The 18480-nt window shown below is 39.1% G+C and overlaps 1 protein-coding gene across 2 annotated transcripts in view; it reads left to right on the forward strand.

Annotated features, from left to right (window-relative positions):
• LOC134342647 (death-inducer obliterator 1-like) overlaps window positions 1-18480 on the forward strand; it is a 106385-nt gene that overhangs the window by 10455 nt on the left and 77450 nt on the right. Inside the window, exons 2-3 of one of the 2 annotated variants that reach the window (XM_063041021.1) lie at window positions 15887-16133; window positions 16692-16844. In XM_063041021.1, the coding sequence (XP_062897091.1) occupies window positions 15914-16133; window positions 16692-16844 (373 nt within the window). In that variant the 5' untranslated portion in view covers window positions 15887-15913. The remainder of the gene's footprint in view (window positions 1-15886; window positions 16134-16691; window positions 16845-18480) is intronic. The other variant, XM_063041022.1, reaches the window with a different exon arrangement.

Raw genomic sequence — 18480 nt, forward strand, 5'->3', positions numbered from 1 at the left:
GTGCTTAGTACCCTGCTCTACTCACTTCATACTTCTGACAATTGCCATATTTTAATTTGATGATCTGCTGTTGTGGACAAAATTAAAGGTGTTGTTGAATCAGCATATATGAGGGCGAGTGAGAATCTGGCTGAAGGGTGCCACAGCATAACTTCTCACTCATTGTCAGCAAAACTAAAGATGATTATTGACTACAGGTGGAGGAAGCAGCAGTCCACAAGCCAGTCCTCACTTTGAGATCAGAAGTGAAAGGAGTTAGCAACTTTAAGTTCTTGGTGTTATTTCAAAGGATTTATCCTGGATCCAACGGGTAACTGCCATTACAAGGAAGGCAAGGCAGGATCTCTACTTGCTTCTAAGTTTGCACAGATGGCATTGATGACCTGCTGATACTGGGATTGAGGTTGTTCTGGTGGCACCATTCGGACATATTCTCAATCTCTTTCATATACCGATTTGTCACCTACTTTCATTTGGCCTGCAATAGTGTGAAGGCGAGGAGGTGTATAGGAGTGAGATAGATCAGCTGACTGAGTGGTGTCACAACAATCTTGCACTTAATGTCATTAAGACCTGAGAATTGGTTGTGAACTTCAGGAAGGACAAGTCAAGGGACCACACATCAGTCATCATTGATGGATCAGCAGTGGAAAGGATGAGAAGTTCCAAGCTGTCAACATCTCTGAAGATCTATCCTGGGCCCAGCATATTCAAGCAATTACAAAGAAGGCATGACAGTGACTATATTTCAGTAGAGTTTGAGGACACCTGGTATGTCACTAAAGACCCTTACAAATTTCTACAGATACACAGTGGAAAGCATCACCGTGTGGTATGGAGGGCACTGCAGGAGGTTGTAAACTCAGCCAGCTCCATCGTAGGCACTAGCCTCTTCAGCATGGAGGACATCTTCAAAAGGCAATGCGGCATCTGTCATTAATGACCCTTATCACCCAGGGTCTCTTCTCATTGCTACCATCAAGGTGGTGGTACCACACACACACACACACACACACACACACACACACACACACACACACACACACACACACACACACACGACTAGAAGGGCCTAGATGGCCTGTTTCTGTGCTGTAATTGTTATAATATCGTAATTTTGTAGTTTTTATTATGTATTACAGTGCACTAAAGCAGCAAATTTCACGACATATGCCAGTGATATTAAACCCGATTCTGATTCGGCATGTTATCTAAAAATTTGACAGTTCTATAGATGTGCAGTTAAGAGTATACTGACTGGTTCATCATGGCCTGGTATGCAAGCTTCAAAGCTCATAAATGGTTAGGGGAGGGGGGGAAACTATAAAAAGCAGTGGATTCAGATCAGTCCTTCCAGGTATGCTCCCCCCTGCCCCTCTATTAACAAGGAACACTGTCACAGGAAAGCAGCATCCATCATCAAGAAGCCCCACCTTCCAGACCATGCTTTCTTCTCTCTGCTACCATCAGAAAGGAGGGACAGGACTCTTGGATTCCACACCACCAGGGCTGGGGATAGTTATTTTCCCTGAACCATCAGACTCTGGAACTAGAGTGAAAAGCTTCACTCACCCCAACACTGAAATGATTCCACAACCATGGACTCACTTTCAAGAAGTCTACAACCCATGCTTTCAATATTTCTTTGTCCATTAATATATTTTCCTGTTTTGTATTTGCATAGTAATTATCCTTTGCACGTTGGTTGTTGTCTGTTTTTGCAGTTTTTCATTGATTCTGTTGTGTTGCTTTGTATTTACTGTGAATGCCCACAAGAAAATAAATCTGGGTTGTATATGGTATATGCTTTGATAATAAATTTACTTTGAACAAGATGGTGTGAGTTAGGCCATTGACAGCAGAGCTTTGAATGTCTCAGCTTGTGGAGAATTATAAGGAAGTCTAGGTAAGAGTGTGTTTGAAATTTTGAATCTACATGTTTCAAAGGTTTGTGTTTAGATTCTGGCAGTGCATAAACTTTTTTAGTTGGAAATAGGCATTCTTGTAGTGGCGTTAATGCATGGCCTGGCACTAATCTTGTAAAGTTCAAGATTTGCCAACAGTTTTGAGTTTTTTGCAAGGAGATTAAACACTTAGTGGCAAGAGCTGATAAAATATTCCGAAGTATGCCAAGTAGGGAGAAAACCTTTAAAATATTTGTAGCAATGAGATCCATATTTGCTGTTTGATGTTGCTTCTTTATGGCTAAAGCCATTTATTCTACCTTACTAAGTGTTTGGAAAGTTAGCGCAATTTTCCCTTTTATTGTGAAGCAGTTACTCAGGTTGTGATTTTTAATTAACTGTGCCTTATTAATTAACAGGAATGTTATGAGTACTCTGCTGTATGTGTAGAGAAAACAAATTAAAGACCTTTGACTTACAGTGAATGGATTTTGACCTAGTTTTTAAACAATATCTGGTGCTATTTCCCTCTTTTGGTTTTGATTTGTTAAAGTTTAATGGCATGTGTTTCTTATAGCACACCACTGCCTCTAAGCCTCTTACCGTATTGAAAGGTTGCTTGGGTATGCTTGTCACATATGACTTAATTGTTCATCCCTGGTTGAAACTGCTAATATGATCTTGTATAGTGTTGGGATTGATAACCTAAACTTAACTGAGAATGGACCAAAATGTGATGTGGATCCAGCCATTCATCTCTTCTTAAGACCTGTATCCAAATATAAATTTCTCATGAAGGAGTTCCAGAAAGAGAATTGGCATATATTTAAAACTGGATGTTGAGAAGCTCAAACCTTCCCTGTAATTCCTGCATTGGGTCATAATTTGCAGGTTTGGTACACATCTGTGGGAGTTTGTATTCCTCCTTTACATGTTAACCATACTATCTTAACCTATTAATGAACAAGGATGGTACTAATTTGTATTGAAATTTCCTCCCTCTTTAACTACTTTGTATTTCTCTTAGCCTCCATAGAGCTTGAAGCAGAGAACTGAATATATCTTGGAACCCCAGATATTCACATAGGGAGCAGATGCCATTCAATTCAATTAAATCATGGCTGTTTTCTGAGGACAATTGTCATACTCTTGCCTATCAAATGTTGAACTAACTATGCCTTAAAAATATTCAAAGACTTTCTTGCAGTGCTCTTAGTGGAAGATGCCATATTAGTATTTTCTGAACTTTGTTGGCATATTGGAGCATATGACATACTCTGAGATTAGAAACTACAAATAGGTGCGCTCAACTTTTCTTTGCATCTCTGTAGTTTATTGACTTTCTTGTCCAAATTGAAAACCTATCAATAAAAGCAAAATTTGTTCCATAAAAAAATGAAACCATTTAACAAGTTACTACATTGTAGTACTAGGTAATTGACTCCTTCCCCTGATCTGAAACATTTTAGTCAAACGGAGCTCAAGAACAGCTTGGTTTTTATTTGAGATATTTGGGTAGCTGCAAAATAACTTTATGGAAGTGTTCAACATTTCAGAGCTTTTGGGCTTTGGCAACCTTGCCCAAAGTGTTGATGTCAGTAGTAGATTAGACCAAAGAGATGAAGAGCATGGGAGGGAAGTAGTGCTGAAAGATGCAGGGAGGATGGCAGAACAATAAATTCTGTGGCAAGATTAGAAATAACCATAACTTTTTTGAAAGATGGGTTTGTTCAAGCTGAAGTTTGAAATTAGAGTTGAGAGAGTATGGATAAAGAAGCAGATGGATCTTTAAGATTGTTTATCATTCTTCAGAGCCCAAGAGTAAAGAAAAACAAAATGATTGTTATTCTGGATCCAGTGCAGCATTAAAAACTGCAGTAAGCACCAAAATGCAATAAATATAAGTACACAAGATAGTTTGTGTAGATATATTGTATGTACATAGTGATGGAAAGATGCAAAAAAACTACAGTAAGCACAAAAAAAACAAAAATGCAATAAATATAAGTACACAAGGTAGTTTGTGTAGATATATTGTATGTACATAAAGTGATGGAAAGATGCAGCAGTATCTGACAGGAAATGCTAAAGTAGTGGTAGTAGGGTGGTTTAACGGGTGGAGATATTGGCTTGGGGGAAGTAACTGTTTTGGAGTTTGGTGATGTTGGTGTGGATACTGCGTAGCCTCCTCCCTGCTGAGAGTGGAACGCATTGTCTATAAACTGGATTGGTGGGATCCTTCATGATCCAAAAGATGCTCAATTGCAGAGAAACTATTGCTAGCCAGAAAATCTACCCATGATGTCAATTCCTCTTATTGGGTGAGTGAAATTTTGCTGTGAATGCCATGAATTTTGGCTTGTCAGAATATTAATGTTTGATGCAGTTACAAAATTAGGAAGACTTTAAACCTGGGATTGTGGATAATAGAACAAAGCAAAACAGAAATAGGTCCTTAAGCCCAATGGTCCAAAGAATACATATACAGTAGTCCCGTTTGCTTGCATTTAGCCCATATTCCTCTAAACCTTTCCTATCCATGTACCTGTCCAAGTTCAAAGGCTAAGTTATTATCAAAGTGTACAAGTCTGAAATTCCTCCCTGGGTAGCCATGAAACCAGGTAAGAAAAGAACTACAGCACGATCGTCAACCCCCAAATCCCCTCCCCCTGCAAAAAAAAGCCAAAAATGGAACAGGCACATCAAAAGATAAGTGTATTCTACAATTATGCTCATTTCCTTATTATAGATTTGAACAAGATCTAAACACTATATGAAGTGATGGTGGCAGAGATGTTTCAAACAGACATCATCAAAGAACACAGTACCCCACTTGGAGTACTGTGCTCAATTCTGGTTGCCTCACTACAGGAAGGACATGGAAACCATAGAAAGGGTGCAGAGGAGATTTACAAGGATGTTGCCTGGATTGGGGAGCATGCCTTATGAGAATAGATTGAGTGAACTCAGCCTTTTCTCCTTGGAGCGACGGAGGATGAGAGGTGACCTGATAGAAGTGTACAAGATAATGAGGGGCATTGATCGTGTGGATAGTCAGGGGCTTTTTCCTGGGGCTGAACTGGCTAGCATGAAAGAGCATAGCTTGGAAGTAGGTACAGAGGAGGTGTCAGGGGTAAGTTTTTTTTATGCAGAGAGTGGTGAGTGCGTTGAGTGGGCTGCTGGCGGCGGTGGAGGCGGAAACAATAGGGTCTTTTAAGAGACTCCTGGATAGGTACATGGAGCTTAGGAAAATAGAGGGCTGTGGATAAGCCTAGGTAGTTCTAAGGTAAGGACATGTCTGGCACAGCCTTGTGGTCTGAAGGGCCTGTATTGTGCTGTAGGTTTTCGATGTTTCTAACATTTTTGTGCTAGTTTTTTTTTACAAAGCCAACTGTTCAAATCAGAAATGGGAATCTTCTGGTGCAAAAGGATGAGTACTTTATATCTCAATGTCAGATAATATTGTACATTTGAATTCCCATATGTAGGTATTAACAAGTGTTAACCATTAGTCAGAAAAGCATTGATGGATATTATATAATTGTATCCTTGAGAGGACTAATGAAAAATCAATTTACAAAGGTCTATATCATGTTATGTTCTAAAATATAGAACATATCTTTAGAGAGAGAACATATCTTTAGAGAGGGAACAAAGCCTCCTGGCATGAGTAGGCACAGAAAGGCTAGAGTACATCCTGACTGAGAATAATAGTTTAATTTTACTTTGGTTAATTTAAGATTTAAAGAGTTTAAAGAAACCTATCCTGATGCAGTGATCGAGAGTTGTCTGGGTGGCATTTAGATAAGATTCATCCTGTTTTATATGAATAAGACATAACTGGTCAGTTTTCCAGATTCATAAAAGTTGCTGGTGAACGCAGCAGGCCAGGCAGCATCTCTAGGAAGAGGTACAGTCGACGTTTTGGGCCGAGACGTCAACTGTACCTCTTCCTAGAAATGCTGCCTGGCCTGCTGCGTTCACCAGCAACTTTTATGTGTGTTGCTTGAAATACCAGCATCTGCAGATTTCCTCGTGTTTGAGTTTTCCAGATTGTTTTTTAGATGTTGTGTTATAACTGCATGAGAACTATTTATCCAGATGCACCTTTTAGTCCTGAGTGTGCATATTCTGTACAATAGCTGTATTGTTATCTGATTCCATAGTCTTTACGGTGTCTAATGTTCTTAGCCATTAAAGATGCTCATCTAGATACTTTTTAAGTGTTAGGCTATCTATCTCCTCAGGTAATGCATTCCAGATTGCAGCCACCCTCGTGCTTTTTATTTAAAAACCATCTAACTGTCTTACTCCTCTTTGATTTTAGACGTCATTAAGGGAAAACGTTTCTCACGACTCACCTTATTTCTGCCCCTCAGTGTTTGTATCCCTTCAATTAACTCACTTCCCAGTCTCCTCAATTGCAAGTAAAACAAATCCAGCCCCTCGTTAATTGAAATTGTCCATCTAAGGCAACATCTGAGCTTTTGTCCTAAAGTACAGCAGCCAGGACTTCACACAGTGCTTCAGCTGTGGGTTTTGTTGAATCAGATTTGTTGTAAACTGGCTTCTCTGGTGGGTGGGTATCTTTGAGATAGATCAGCTATTTGTCACTTGGGCTGAACATCCGCTTCAACCCTTTCTTCAGCAGTCATATGTTAGACCATAGTATTGTTGAAGATGGAGGTCTCCATGGAGCTAACTACCTCTCCTTTTGTTAATTATTCAGTTATCTATTATCTTTCATAACTAGATGAGGGACCTGTAGATCTTCGGTCTGATCTATTCATTGTGAGATAGCATGGCATTTTTTTTTGGTGCGTATATATTGCTATATTGCAGCTTCACTAACTTGGAGCCTCATCATTTAAGAATGCTTAGTGCTGCTCTTGGCATGTCCTTTTGCAGGCCTTACTGAACCAGGATGTGCTTTGCTGAAAAAACAATAGTGTAAAGCTACCTTCAATGGAATTATAACTGAACTAAGTTAGCATGTGAACAACTTCTTTAATTTTTAGTGTACCAAGGGGGAATTGAGATTAGTGTTTTTTTTTCTCATCCTTTTATAAGCTGCACTTTCAAAATTAAAAACATTTGGTCAAACAAACACCTGTGAAAAAAGCCTTTTGATTGTCTGAAAAATATGAAAATTCTATTTTATAATGATGGGTTAATTCAAATTATGGATGGATGTACTTAAGTGAGGACATCTATCTTGCTTACCTTACACTGCCCAATTTTCGTATCATTCCAAACCTGATAGCCGTTAGTGTGGTTCTTGCTCTTCTTAACTTGTATATCCAGCCCCTATATCTGCCTGATGTCACAATACCTGTTTGTGGATTTGCCAGGTCCAAAATTGATTGAAGGACACATTATTGCCTTGTCAGATCGTATTTATTGCTGTAGTATCTGCTTTGTAGTTCAATGTTCTGGTCCAAAGTTTATTACCACTGACTATTTTCCTCATTTTGTTTTCATTTGCGTGAGAACTTAAGTTATGTGCATTTCTTATCCACACACCAGTCCACATTTTGAGTCAGCAACCCTTCCTCAGCTGTTCTGAGCAAGTCCCTGATCCAAAGTCTTAACAGCTGTTCCTTGTCTGATCAAATTCTTAAAAACACCTGCTTTTGTTCCAGCATCTGCACTTTTGCTTCCCATGACATTTATAGAATGGATTTGTAATTAGTGATTCGTTGTAGTCTAGATTAAGTGGCACTTAAATATAATAATAGTGTTGGCCTGATAGTGGTTTTCCTGTGTTCAGGATTGATAGTGTTGTCAAACAGTGCTGATTTCCAGGTTCATTGGAGGGAAATTGGAGTATTGTACCTCGGGGGTGGTGGGGGGGGGGGGGGGGAAGACACGACACATACAAAACAATCAAATGCAAATGTAAAGTAGAAAAATATTACAATAAAAGTAGAAGGTACTAGAAATGGAAGAATCATTCAGATTCTTATCAACACAGTAGGTTTGAGGAGTGCAGAGGCACAGATATAGCATATACAGAAAGTCCCCGGGTTATGAACGAGTTCCGTTCTTAAGTCCATCTTTAAGTTGGATTTGTACGCAAGTCGGAACAGGTACATCTGGTATTATTTAGCGTCAGTTAGTCAAACGTTTGTCCTAGTATATAGTATATATTTTACCTTTCTATGCATATAAAACATTTAAGAAATGTATGTATTTCAATAATTAAACCACTGTGTTACTTAGTACTAATTGTACCTTTCATCGGGGCAGGGCCTTTTGCATGCTCCATTATTTTCACTTTATCCTTTAAAATTGTTCCGATCGTTGACCGATTGTAGCCTAACGCTTTTCTAATGACCGATGGAGTGTCACCTCTTTCTGATCACTTTATTATTTGCACTTTATGTTCATTGGTATCGTTTTCTGTCAACGGAACAGAAACATTGTGGATTCAGCAGCAGCCGCAGGCGGCGGGTCCTGAGCTCCCCCGGGTCCTAAAGTTTACCCGCACTGAAACAGGTTAAATGGGACAAGTGGGAGTGGTGCTGACTGGAAAAGGGGGGTCAGGGTGAATCTTGCTAAGAAAATTTTAAGCTAAGTACAAAGTTACACACTCAACACAGTGTTAACGGCAACGTGATCAGACTTAAAACGGTGGATGGCGTTCTCCTTCCTCGAACCGTCGAATTTTTAATATAATAGGCTTTATGGCAGGCCGTTCGTAAGTCAGACGTTCGTAACTCGGGGACACCCTGTAATTACAAAAGGGTTGAATAAAGTGACAGCAGACAGAAGAGAAAATGGCAAATGAATGAACGAGGCAAAAGAAAATGTTAATTGGATAAGAAAGGGAAAAAGATGAAAATACTATTAACAGTTGAAGTCTGGAAAATATATTCAATGGCTACGATTGATGTTGAATTCTAGGTTTGGAAGTTTGTAACATGCATAATTGAAGGACTAATTGCTGTTCAAGCTCCACTGAACTTCATTGGGGAAGTGCTACAGGTGGCAGAGAATTAAAATGATAAAGGGAAATCTGGGATCAGATTTGGACTGAATGGAGGTGATCCACAAAACAGCTTTACAATCTGAATCTGATCTTTCCAGTGTAAGGGCAGGATGTCATGGAGGCCTGAAATAGAAGCTTTCATGCTAGAGATGGTTGACGGGGTGGGTGTTCCATTGAATGTGTAGGATCCTTCCATTCAGATACGATTTTTTTTAAAAAGCTGTGTAGTTTATGGTAGGTATAGCACATATTTTCAGTATACTTATGTTGTGAAATCTTCCTTACCATTTTGTCACAGAATCAGTTCAGTTTTTAACGTTTAATTTTAGTCTGCTCATGGGATGTGGGCATTGGCTTTTACTGCTCACCTCTATTTGACTCTAAACTCAGGAGGCACAAAACTACAGACACGAAAGTCAATTGGATTTGGTTCATCTAGTGCATGGGTTCCCAACCTTTTTTTTAAAAATGCCATAGACCCCTACCATTAACCAAGGGGTCCATGAACCCCAGGTTGGAAACCCCCTGATCTAGAGAGCCCAATTACTGTTATTAGACTCTCTAGAAAACAACGTGTAACCCTGAAGGAGAATTGTTGGTACAGGTCAACTTTCACTAATCCGACTACCTGTAATCCGGTTCCTTTGATAATCCAGCACTGATTATGCTTAATATGATCCTTTTGTAATTCGGCATTTTCACTAATCCGCCACTCCTCAAGTCCCAGTGGTGCCGGATTAGTGAAGGTTGACCTGTAATTAATTTTCCAAATAATTCTTGTCTATATTATCTGTTGCTAACAATGGGATGTCTCTCTTTAAAGAGTATGCCATTGGAAACCTAGGCCAGCTAGATGCATGGTAGTATAATTGACTTTTTAATTAATACATGCCTTGTAATTTCTAGGATGTGTAATGGATTCTGGTTAATCTTAAACCTGGTTTATACTTCTGCGTTAACTGGATGCCGTAACCTACGCAAGTGGCCTACGCGCGTTGTGAGGATTTATACTTATGCGTTGGTGTGTCTGCGTCGATCGGCAGTTCACGCATGTCACACATGCGCAATCACCTGCCGCGCAGGGCTTCATGGTCATGGTAGTCCTGGGGTAAGCAAGACGCGAGCGTCTTTTTTCGTGGGAAATGTGTCCTCCATAATTTCGGAAGGTCTGTAAAGCTTTTTGGAAAGCATTGTAGCTGGAGTTCCTTTCCTGCCCTTCAGTCACCCAATGGGAAGCTATTGCAGCATAGGATGACATGCGGTGCTACCAAGCGGACCAATCACAGTTGTTGCGTTCTGCATTGCGACGCGCGGTTACATTTTGGGAGAGGTGCAAGTTGCAGCAACGCAAGCTCTCGCGTTGGGTTCCGCGTCGGCTTTGCGGCGACGCAGACCTTATGGCGACGAGTTGACGCAGAAGTATAAACCAGGCTTTAGAGTGAACAGTTTTTAAATAGCATCAGTTGCGTGTGTTTGTGGTCAGAAACCAGTGATTTTTGTCACTGATAGTTGACAAGAAATGAGCAGTAAGGCAATTTAGAGCTCTTTTGATCATTGTGGTTTAAAGCATTGGGGCTTGGAGATGTCAGAAACAGCTGGGAATGAAAATAAAATGATTTCACTACTTCAGCCAGTTAGGAAGAACAAAGAATTTGAAGTTATCAACAATCCTCTTGAATGTTACCTTTGGCCCTCACTGAACACTCAACTTTCACCTGTGGCTTGAAGTAGCTGTTTGCCTGCAGCACTGTCCATGTGCACAGCTTTGACAGGCGGGCCAAACCAGGTGAGGGTAGCTGACAGGTCACATATGTTGGTGGGATTCAGTGGCCAGCAAGACGGTTCTGCTATGTTCCTTGGGAGACAAAAGGGTGTGATGCAGTCATGGTCATCCACTGCAACCAGGGAAGGCCCCATGAACACGAGAAAATCTGCAGATGCTGGCGAACCAAAGCAACACACACAAGATGTTGGAGAAACTTGGCAAGCCAGGTAGCATCTGTGGAAAAGAGTAAATCAAGTGATGTTTCAGGCCGAGACCCTTCTTCAGGGCTAGAAAATAGTGAGTAAGAAAGGAGCAATTCTGATGTTATCAAGGTTGGCAGCAGAGATTATGGTCTGGGGACATGTGACTGCTGACATTGGAGATGGTGGGTTCCATTGCAGATAGGTGAACTTCTGATCCTTGCTGGATGTGAGAAGGGTGAAGAACCAGCAAGTGAAAGCATGGATCTGGTAGAGGATAAAGTATTGGTTAGGTCTATTGCAGGTGGCGGAGAGAGAATCCTGGATTTGTGGCAGCGAGTCAGACAGGATACTTGGGTAACTTCTCATGGCAGAAAGTGTGATGTGTGGAATGCAGTGTGAGAAGTAGTCAATTGAATGTGACTATCTGGGGCTTTTAGTTGGTCCAAACTGAGAAGCTTGGAAATGGATCTGGAAGTCATGTGGCAAAAGATGGCAGTGAAGACAAGTTCCCAAAATGATATATGAGTGTAGTACATATAAATGTACTCTTGAGTATTTATTCTTATAATCTGGAATTCCTGGAATCACTAGCATTTCTGTTAACCTATCATTTCACTGTTTCTGAAAAGCTTCCTATAATGTGTTTCCTACTTTATTAATCATTGATCTCTCTATATGAATTAAACAATTTATTTTAGTATATTTAGTTCTCTTGAGCAGGAGTCAATTCAGTGTTTTAACACTCCTAATTTACTTGCTGTCCTGTTAAAGATTTGTGGCACCTACACATCTGTTCTGAACTGAAAGAGTATACTTATTTCCCAACAACCACCTCCGATGTGTACAGCTCCCTCAACTCCCAAAGACTTGAATAAAGATTTTGAATTGGATTTTGTTTGCATTTAATTACTAATAAGATAACTTGATAGCTGGAAGCAATTGGGAAATAGTTTTGAGCAACCTATGAATTGAGAAGAAATTGAATACTTATATTAAAATATGTAAATGTGTTGGCATTGTGTTAGATGAATTAATCCTCTAAAGTGGCAGTGAAGTTTGATGTTATGTTGAAAGATGGTTTTACTCTTAAAAGGGGAAAAACTTAGTCATTACATTTTTTTGGAAATCGTGGGAATTGCTGAATTCTTGGATTTTGGTATCTTACATGTTTCTGAATTCACTTTAGCAGGTACACAAGAATTTCTTTGTGAGATCAGAGTCAGGTAACAATGGTAGATTGCTTATGCTAATTAGCAGTAGCAAATCAATTGGGGTTTTACTATGGTCATTCGGTTTTATAGTAATTTCTAGCTACTTTTTTGTTTTCAGTGTGTTATTAATGTGTCAGTTCTATGCCTGAATTTTCCAATTCGGTAATTTTCTAATTGAGTAAACTCGAGTGAACAGATCAAAGGAGAAGTTGGTGTATGAAAAATCAAGGAATTTGTGGTACAGGAAGAGGCTATTTGATCTATTTCGATCCTAATTAAGAATGAACTATTTAGATTAATCCCACTTTTCCAGTTTTTGTTATAGTCACCTGGACCTCACCATATTAACTACTCTTCCAAGTATTTTAAATGTGAGCTTCCCTTTACAGAAAGGAAGATGCTGTAGGGAGCTTTAGTTTGAATATTAGATGTACCTTACTTTTGTACATTTGCTTTTATTCTTTATTTCATTAGGAGAATTTGGATCAAAAAGTGACCTAAAGCAGTTTAATGTGAGAACAATACCAAATTAAAATGAAAATTCTTATATATTACATTTAATATTATTTGTTGTCAGAATTGTGTAAATTAAAATTTAATATATTTCCTTCCCAACTCACTGTTTATACATGGCAAGAACCCAAGATAAAGGGCAGACTTGGGCCATTTGGCCCATCAAGTCTGCTCTGCCATTTCATTGTGGTTGATCCAATTTTCCTCTCAGTCCCATTCTCTTGCCTTCTCCTCGTATCCCTTCATGCCCTGACCAATCAAAAATCTATCAACCTCTGCCTTAAATATATATATAAAGATTTTGCCTCCACAGCTGCTTGTGACAAAGAATTCCACAGATTCATCACTCTGACTAAAGAAATTCCTCCTCTTCTCTGTTCTAAGGCTATGCCTTTCTCCCCCACCAGAGGAAACATCCTTTCCAGATCCACTCTATCAAGGCCTTTCACTGTTAATGATAGGTTTCAAAGTAACAAGCTTCCAGTCAGCATTTTGAAAATGAGCGCAAATTTGGGAAAAATAATCGTGGTTTTCCTGTTTCTGAATATTGGTGAGGTTTAGTATTCAGGTAAAGTGAAAGAAAAAATTGAAAGAACAGGTAGAATACTTGAGTTATATGATTTAGCAGATGTAGGAGATGGGCAGCATTAAGGATATTATGTCCAATGGTTTGCAGTGTGCACGAGTTTAAGATTTACTGCAGAAAATGATAATTTCTGCAACTTTGTATTCTGGGTCCAGGAGGGAGGAATGCCTTGTATACAAGGTGTGAGAAAGTCAGTGTTTATTGTGCACCCCAAGTTGCTCTTTGAACTGCAAAGCTTGCAAGGCCATTTCATTATGTGGTTAGATTGAAATACATTGACCAGACAGGAAAAGAAAGTCTTTTGGGTAATGCAGTAAGCTATTAGTGAGCATGATGACTTTCGTTGCTACTTTTACTGCACATTTTTATTCCACATTTATTAAACTGAATTTAAATTGTGCATCTTATTTGTTAAAAGTTTGGATTGCTTATTGAGTAGTGTAACAACTAAGCTCTCTATTTCAAGAGCATGACCTAACCCCTGCCTGCCACCCAGCCTACAGTTGGATGCTCCGAACAATTTGCTGCAGGAATTTGGTGGTTGACTAGCATCTTTTGTGGGGAGGTTGGGAGGAATAGCGGATATTTCTGGTCGAAACCATGAATCATAACTGACAAATGCCACTCAACCTTTTGAGTTCCTCCAGCAGATTAATTGTTTCTCTAGATTCCAGCAACTGAAATCTGTTGCATCTAGATTAGGATGCTGCTTGTCTTTTGCCACGTGACTGTTAGTGGTTGGGCTTTCTATGGCTATGCTGGTGTGATGAGTTCCATTGCTTGAGTCGAATGCTTGGCAGTTCTTTAAGTACAGGAAATTTCCTGGTACTGAAGTACACTGTTTCTATATTACCCACCATTTTAGCAATAATGAATAATGAGTTTGTTCTATTTTTCATCTTAGCAGTAGAACTCTGAACTTTACATGCACCAATTTGCCTCTAGAGCAGGAATTTTAGGAATTTTGCTTGGTAATTGCATGTATCATTTTATTATATTGTAATTGCAGTCAGCAATCTCTCTCTTTTGCCCTGTTGAGATGAGTGGCATAACATTGGAAGTGAATGAGTGGACGCAGTTATGCCCATTAAATGCTCTGGTGCAATGCTGATAGCTTCCAATTTATACTCTGGATCCTGTCTGCTTTTTAAGATTCCTCAGCACTTTCATTAATGGATTTTAAATTTTCTTTTGGTTTAATTAGCTCTTTTACATCAGAGCTACTTTTGGATGTGTTTCACAGTGAACAAGAAATGTGATTATGATCACATTCTCCAGTTGTTTGTGAATAGAGTTGGCCATTCTCAGGATGGTTGATGAGCCATGCTTTGAATCTGCAATCCATGGGTTGAAGTGATTGGGGAAAAGTTATTCTGCTTTACCGCAGTTCCATCAGAAATGGATAAAAGGGTTAGTCATTTGACTTTTTGTCTGTGCCATAGTGTCTTGCACCAACTAAGAATATCATGATTGATGTTTTTAGTGGTCTAACTTCCTGTACTAATCCAAATCACTTAATTTTCTTGATATCTGGAAAAACTAATCTGTCTTGAATATTCTCAGCAACTGAGCCTCTACAACCATCTTGGCTGATACGCAATCTGTAGAATTCCAGATTCACTATTGCTCTGGCTTCAAGAAGTTCTTATTTCTATCTAGTTAGTTAGATCTTTATTGATACAGACCACAAGATTTAGATGTTGCGGTCAAGAAAACTTTTTCCTTCATCCATCCTGTCATACTCCAATGAAGCAGTCTTAATGAGTGTCACAAAGTTTTAGCAACCCAGGTTCAAATCTTGCAATTCCATGCTGGTTCTGTGGACGTTGCAAGTTTTTCTTGTCACCAAGTGAATTTTTCTTGCTACAGTTTCCTCCATCCCAAAGACATTTTGGTTAGGTAATTGACTGTTGAAAGTTGTACCTAATGTAGGTGGGTGGTAGGGGAACTGAGGTGGAGTTGATAGGCACGTGACAGACATTGTGAGGTTACAGAGAAATAAGTCAGTGTGATTAATGGAGTTCTGTCAGCTAGTATAAACTCAATGGGCTGAATGACTGCTTTGTTTTTATGCAAATGACATTGGCTAATTGGCTTCAGAATGTACAGCAAAATTAAATATCTGGTGTGGTTGGGACTTTGTCAAACTAGCAGATATTGCAGACTATTGGATGCTGCTACTTTCTATTAATATTCTAAAATATCTTTTAATTCAATTTTTTAAGTATCTTACACAGTATTATATATTCCATAATGAATCCAGTGAGTTTACAGGGAGTATGGGGACAGGGTCCAGCAGGTCAAATGGGAGCATGGTAAACATAACCTAGGGAACCTGGAAGTAAACTGTCAGCTTTCCAAATAGTTAGATACAAGCTTATCAGAGTTCAACTGTATATGCCCTGTCTGCTCAATTTCCTCCCTTCTTTGGAAAATTATTTACTGTTCCACAGTGTTTGTAGAACCTTGTGAATTAAGTGGTGCTCTGGTACATAGGTTGACTGCATTTGAAAATGCTTTATTTGTGCTTTGAAATCGTAGATTGTGAAAGGTGCACTGTAAGTCCAAGTTTTTTTTATTTTAGATGAGTATTGTATTGCTAATTGAGTAACTTTTTAAAGCAGTATAATTAGATTTTTGTATTTGTAAGTATTCTTGTAACTTATTTACAGTAAGCATGTGATGTGTTTATAGTCCCTCTTCTTTATTACAGCAGGAAGATCACAATGTGGATCTATTTATGGACAAGCAAGAAATAGTAGGTCCACTCTTGTCAAAGTATCAGCTAAATCTTTCTAGAGAAAGCCGTTTTGCCAACAAGACGGATTCACTTCAGTCTACCGATTCTGCAACAAACATGTTAAGTGATAAAGATCCTTTGCTGCCATCATCCAGTGCACCATTTCAGTTGGAGCTTCAGGCAGATGGTAGTGAGCAGTGCGAGATGGATCCAACTGAAGGTACTCTACCCTTTTATTGTATGTGCAATAACTCTTCCTATCCACTTAGGAAATTGGCACTGAATATTAACTAATATTTTGTGCAGTCATTTGTGGTTTTTGTTATAAAAGAGCATTCTTTCAGTTTCTAAGGAAAAGGTTTGACTGTAGGAAATTTCAGTTCTTATCTTACTGATGTACTCAATTTTGTAGCCGGCTTGATCAGACATCTTTGTGCCCCAGTATCTCTTTACTACAGCTCAAGAACTAAGCCATAAGCTAACTTTCATTTGAGTCTAATACCACTTTGTTTTGAATCTGGCCATATTAAAATAATCATGATGATTTCTGCCCGTGTTGAACAAAACAATTATAGGCCATGAGGAGCACTCCGCTACAGGAAAATAAAGTTTTCCCCACTGAAACTTGTACATCAGGTTTGATTAATAGAACAAAAGGACATATAAGGTGTAGATGAAATGGCCTGTGGGCAGATTAAGACATAAGTAACAGTTCCTTATGCAAAAATTAATTCCAGTTCATTTAAAAGAGAGCTGATTGAAGTATTACTAATTGCAGCCTTAAGTTTGGGTGCCACAGGAGATGTCATCACTTCAGTTGAAGATGATGAACGTGGAGGGTCTAATCTTCGCGAGTCTTCACAGAATAGCAGCAATTCTGAGCCCAGTCCAGTTCAACCAAACAGGAAGTCCCCTCGTCTCCACACACCAGGTTAGTGATTGCAGGAGGATTTGAATTAAAGACCATACTTATCTGGGTTTGAATTTAGTTGGGAATGTATTTTGAGGATGTAGATCTAGAAACTTGTTCTTGTGACAGCTTAAATCAACTCTGTATTGTCTTATGCCATCGTGATATTCAGATTCACATAGCGTAAGAAATCTAGTAGGTAAATCTGTTGGGTCCATTTACGAACGTTTGTACGTTTGCTCTACCATTTAACACGGTAATTGTACTTTATTCCCATTTTCTGTAATCGCCTTTGTTTTTGCTAATCAGTCTATCTTGATTATACATGACTAAGGATCTTTTGGGGTAGATTTTGAAGATTAATATTCAATGAAGGCAACTCTGTTGTATAACTTTTGAAGATTAACTATCAGTTTCAATTCATAAGTAAAAACATCCCCTTTGTCATGCCTTCAAAAGATTTTATTTCAATAAGATCAGAGGTCCACAACCACCTTTGCACTGCGGACCTGTTTAATATTGACAATATTCTTGCGGACGGGCGGGGGGGTTGTGGTGTTCAAGTAGGGTTAAACTCAACTCAACATGTCTTCTAAAGTTAGGGTTGCCAACTTTCTCACTCCCAAATGAGGGACAAAAGTAGCAGTCAAATATAGGACACTTGTGTTTACCCTGAGAAAGACTACCATGACCATGAAGCCTTGCGTGGGCACCTATGTGCGCATGCGTGTACGTGCCGATTTTTTTTTTCCCCCTACAAATCGGTTTTGGTTTAATCTTCCCGATTCTGTTAAGTGAAACTACACTGTACATACATTATTTCTACTTTATATAGGCCATGTATTATATCATTACTGCTTTTACTATATGTTAGTGTTATTTTAGGTTTTATGTGTTATTTGGTATGATTTGGTAGGGTACTTTTTGGGTCTGGGAATGCTCAAAAATTTTTCCCATATAAATTAATGGTAATTGCTTCTTCGCTTTATGCCATTTCTGCTTATGAACAGTTTCATAGGAACGTTCTATACTTTAGCAGGGGAAATATGGGACAAGGGCGGTCCCGTATGGGACAAACTAATTTAGCCCAATATACGGGATGTCCTGGCAAATACGGCACAGTTGGCAACCCTACGTTCAAGTTCAACAGTGTGTGACAGGGAATGAGGAAAGGTGCAGTTGATTCATAACATTTCCTCGCAGCCCAGTAGCATATACTTTGCGGCCCGGTGGTTGGAGACCACCGAATAAGATTATATCTCTCACTAATTGTAGCGAGTAGAGGTCTTGTCTATTGTTTCCCCTTTCAGTGCAGTCCTGTGCTGGAAATCGTTTAGTGAAGCTTGTTTTGCTGCTTTTCACTGTATCTTGGTCCATGTGGCAATCTTGTAGCTTGAATAACTATCCTCCTGTTAACACGACCAGTTTTCAAGCTGATCATTCTTGTATTCACACTCAAGTCATCAATATAGATATTAAATAGCATTTTATTTTCTGGCCTATTCTCATCAAGCTGTCTGTGTTATACTGTGTCTCCCCATCTATATTGTAAACCTGATACCCAAACACTGATTCAGATTCTGTTTCAGCCTTTCGATGCATTGCTAATCATTCTTTACATTTTACTTTGCACAAAGTCTCAAAAAAGAAGGAACTG

This window comes from Mobula hypostoma, chromosome 2 (assembly GCF_963921235.1).
Source record: "Mobula hypostoma chromosome 2, sMobHyp1.1, whole genome shotgun sequence".
Classification (NCBI taxonomy): Eukaryota; Metazoa; Chordata; class Chondrichthyes; order Myliobatiformes; family Myliobatidae; genus Mobula; species Mobula hypostoma.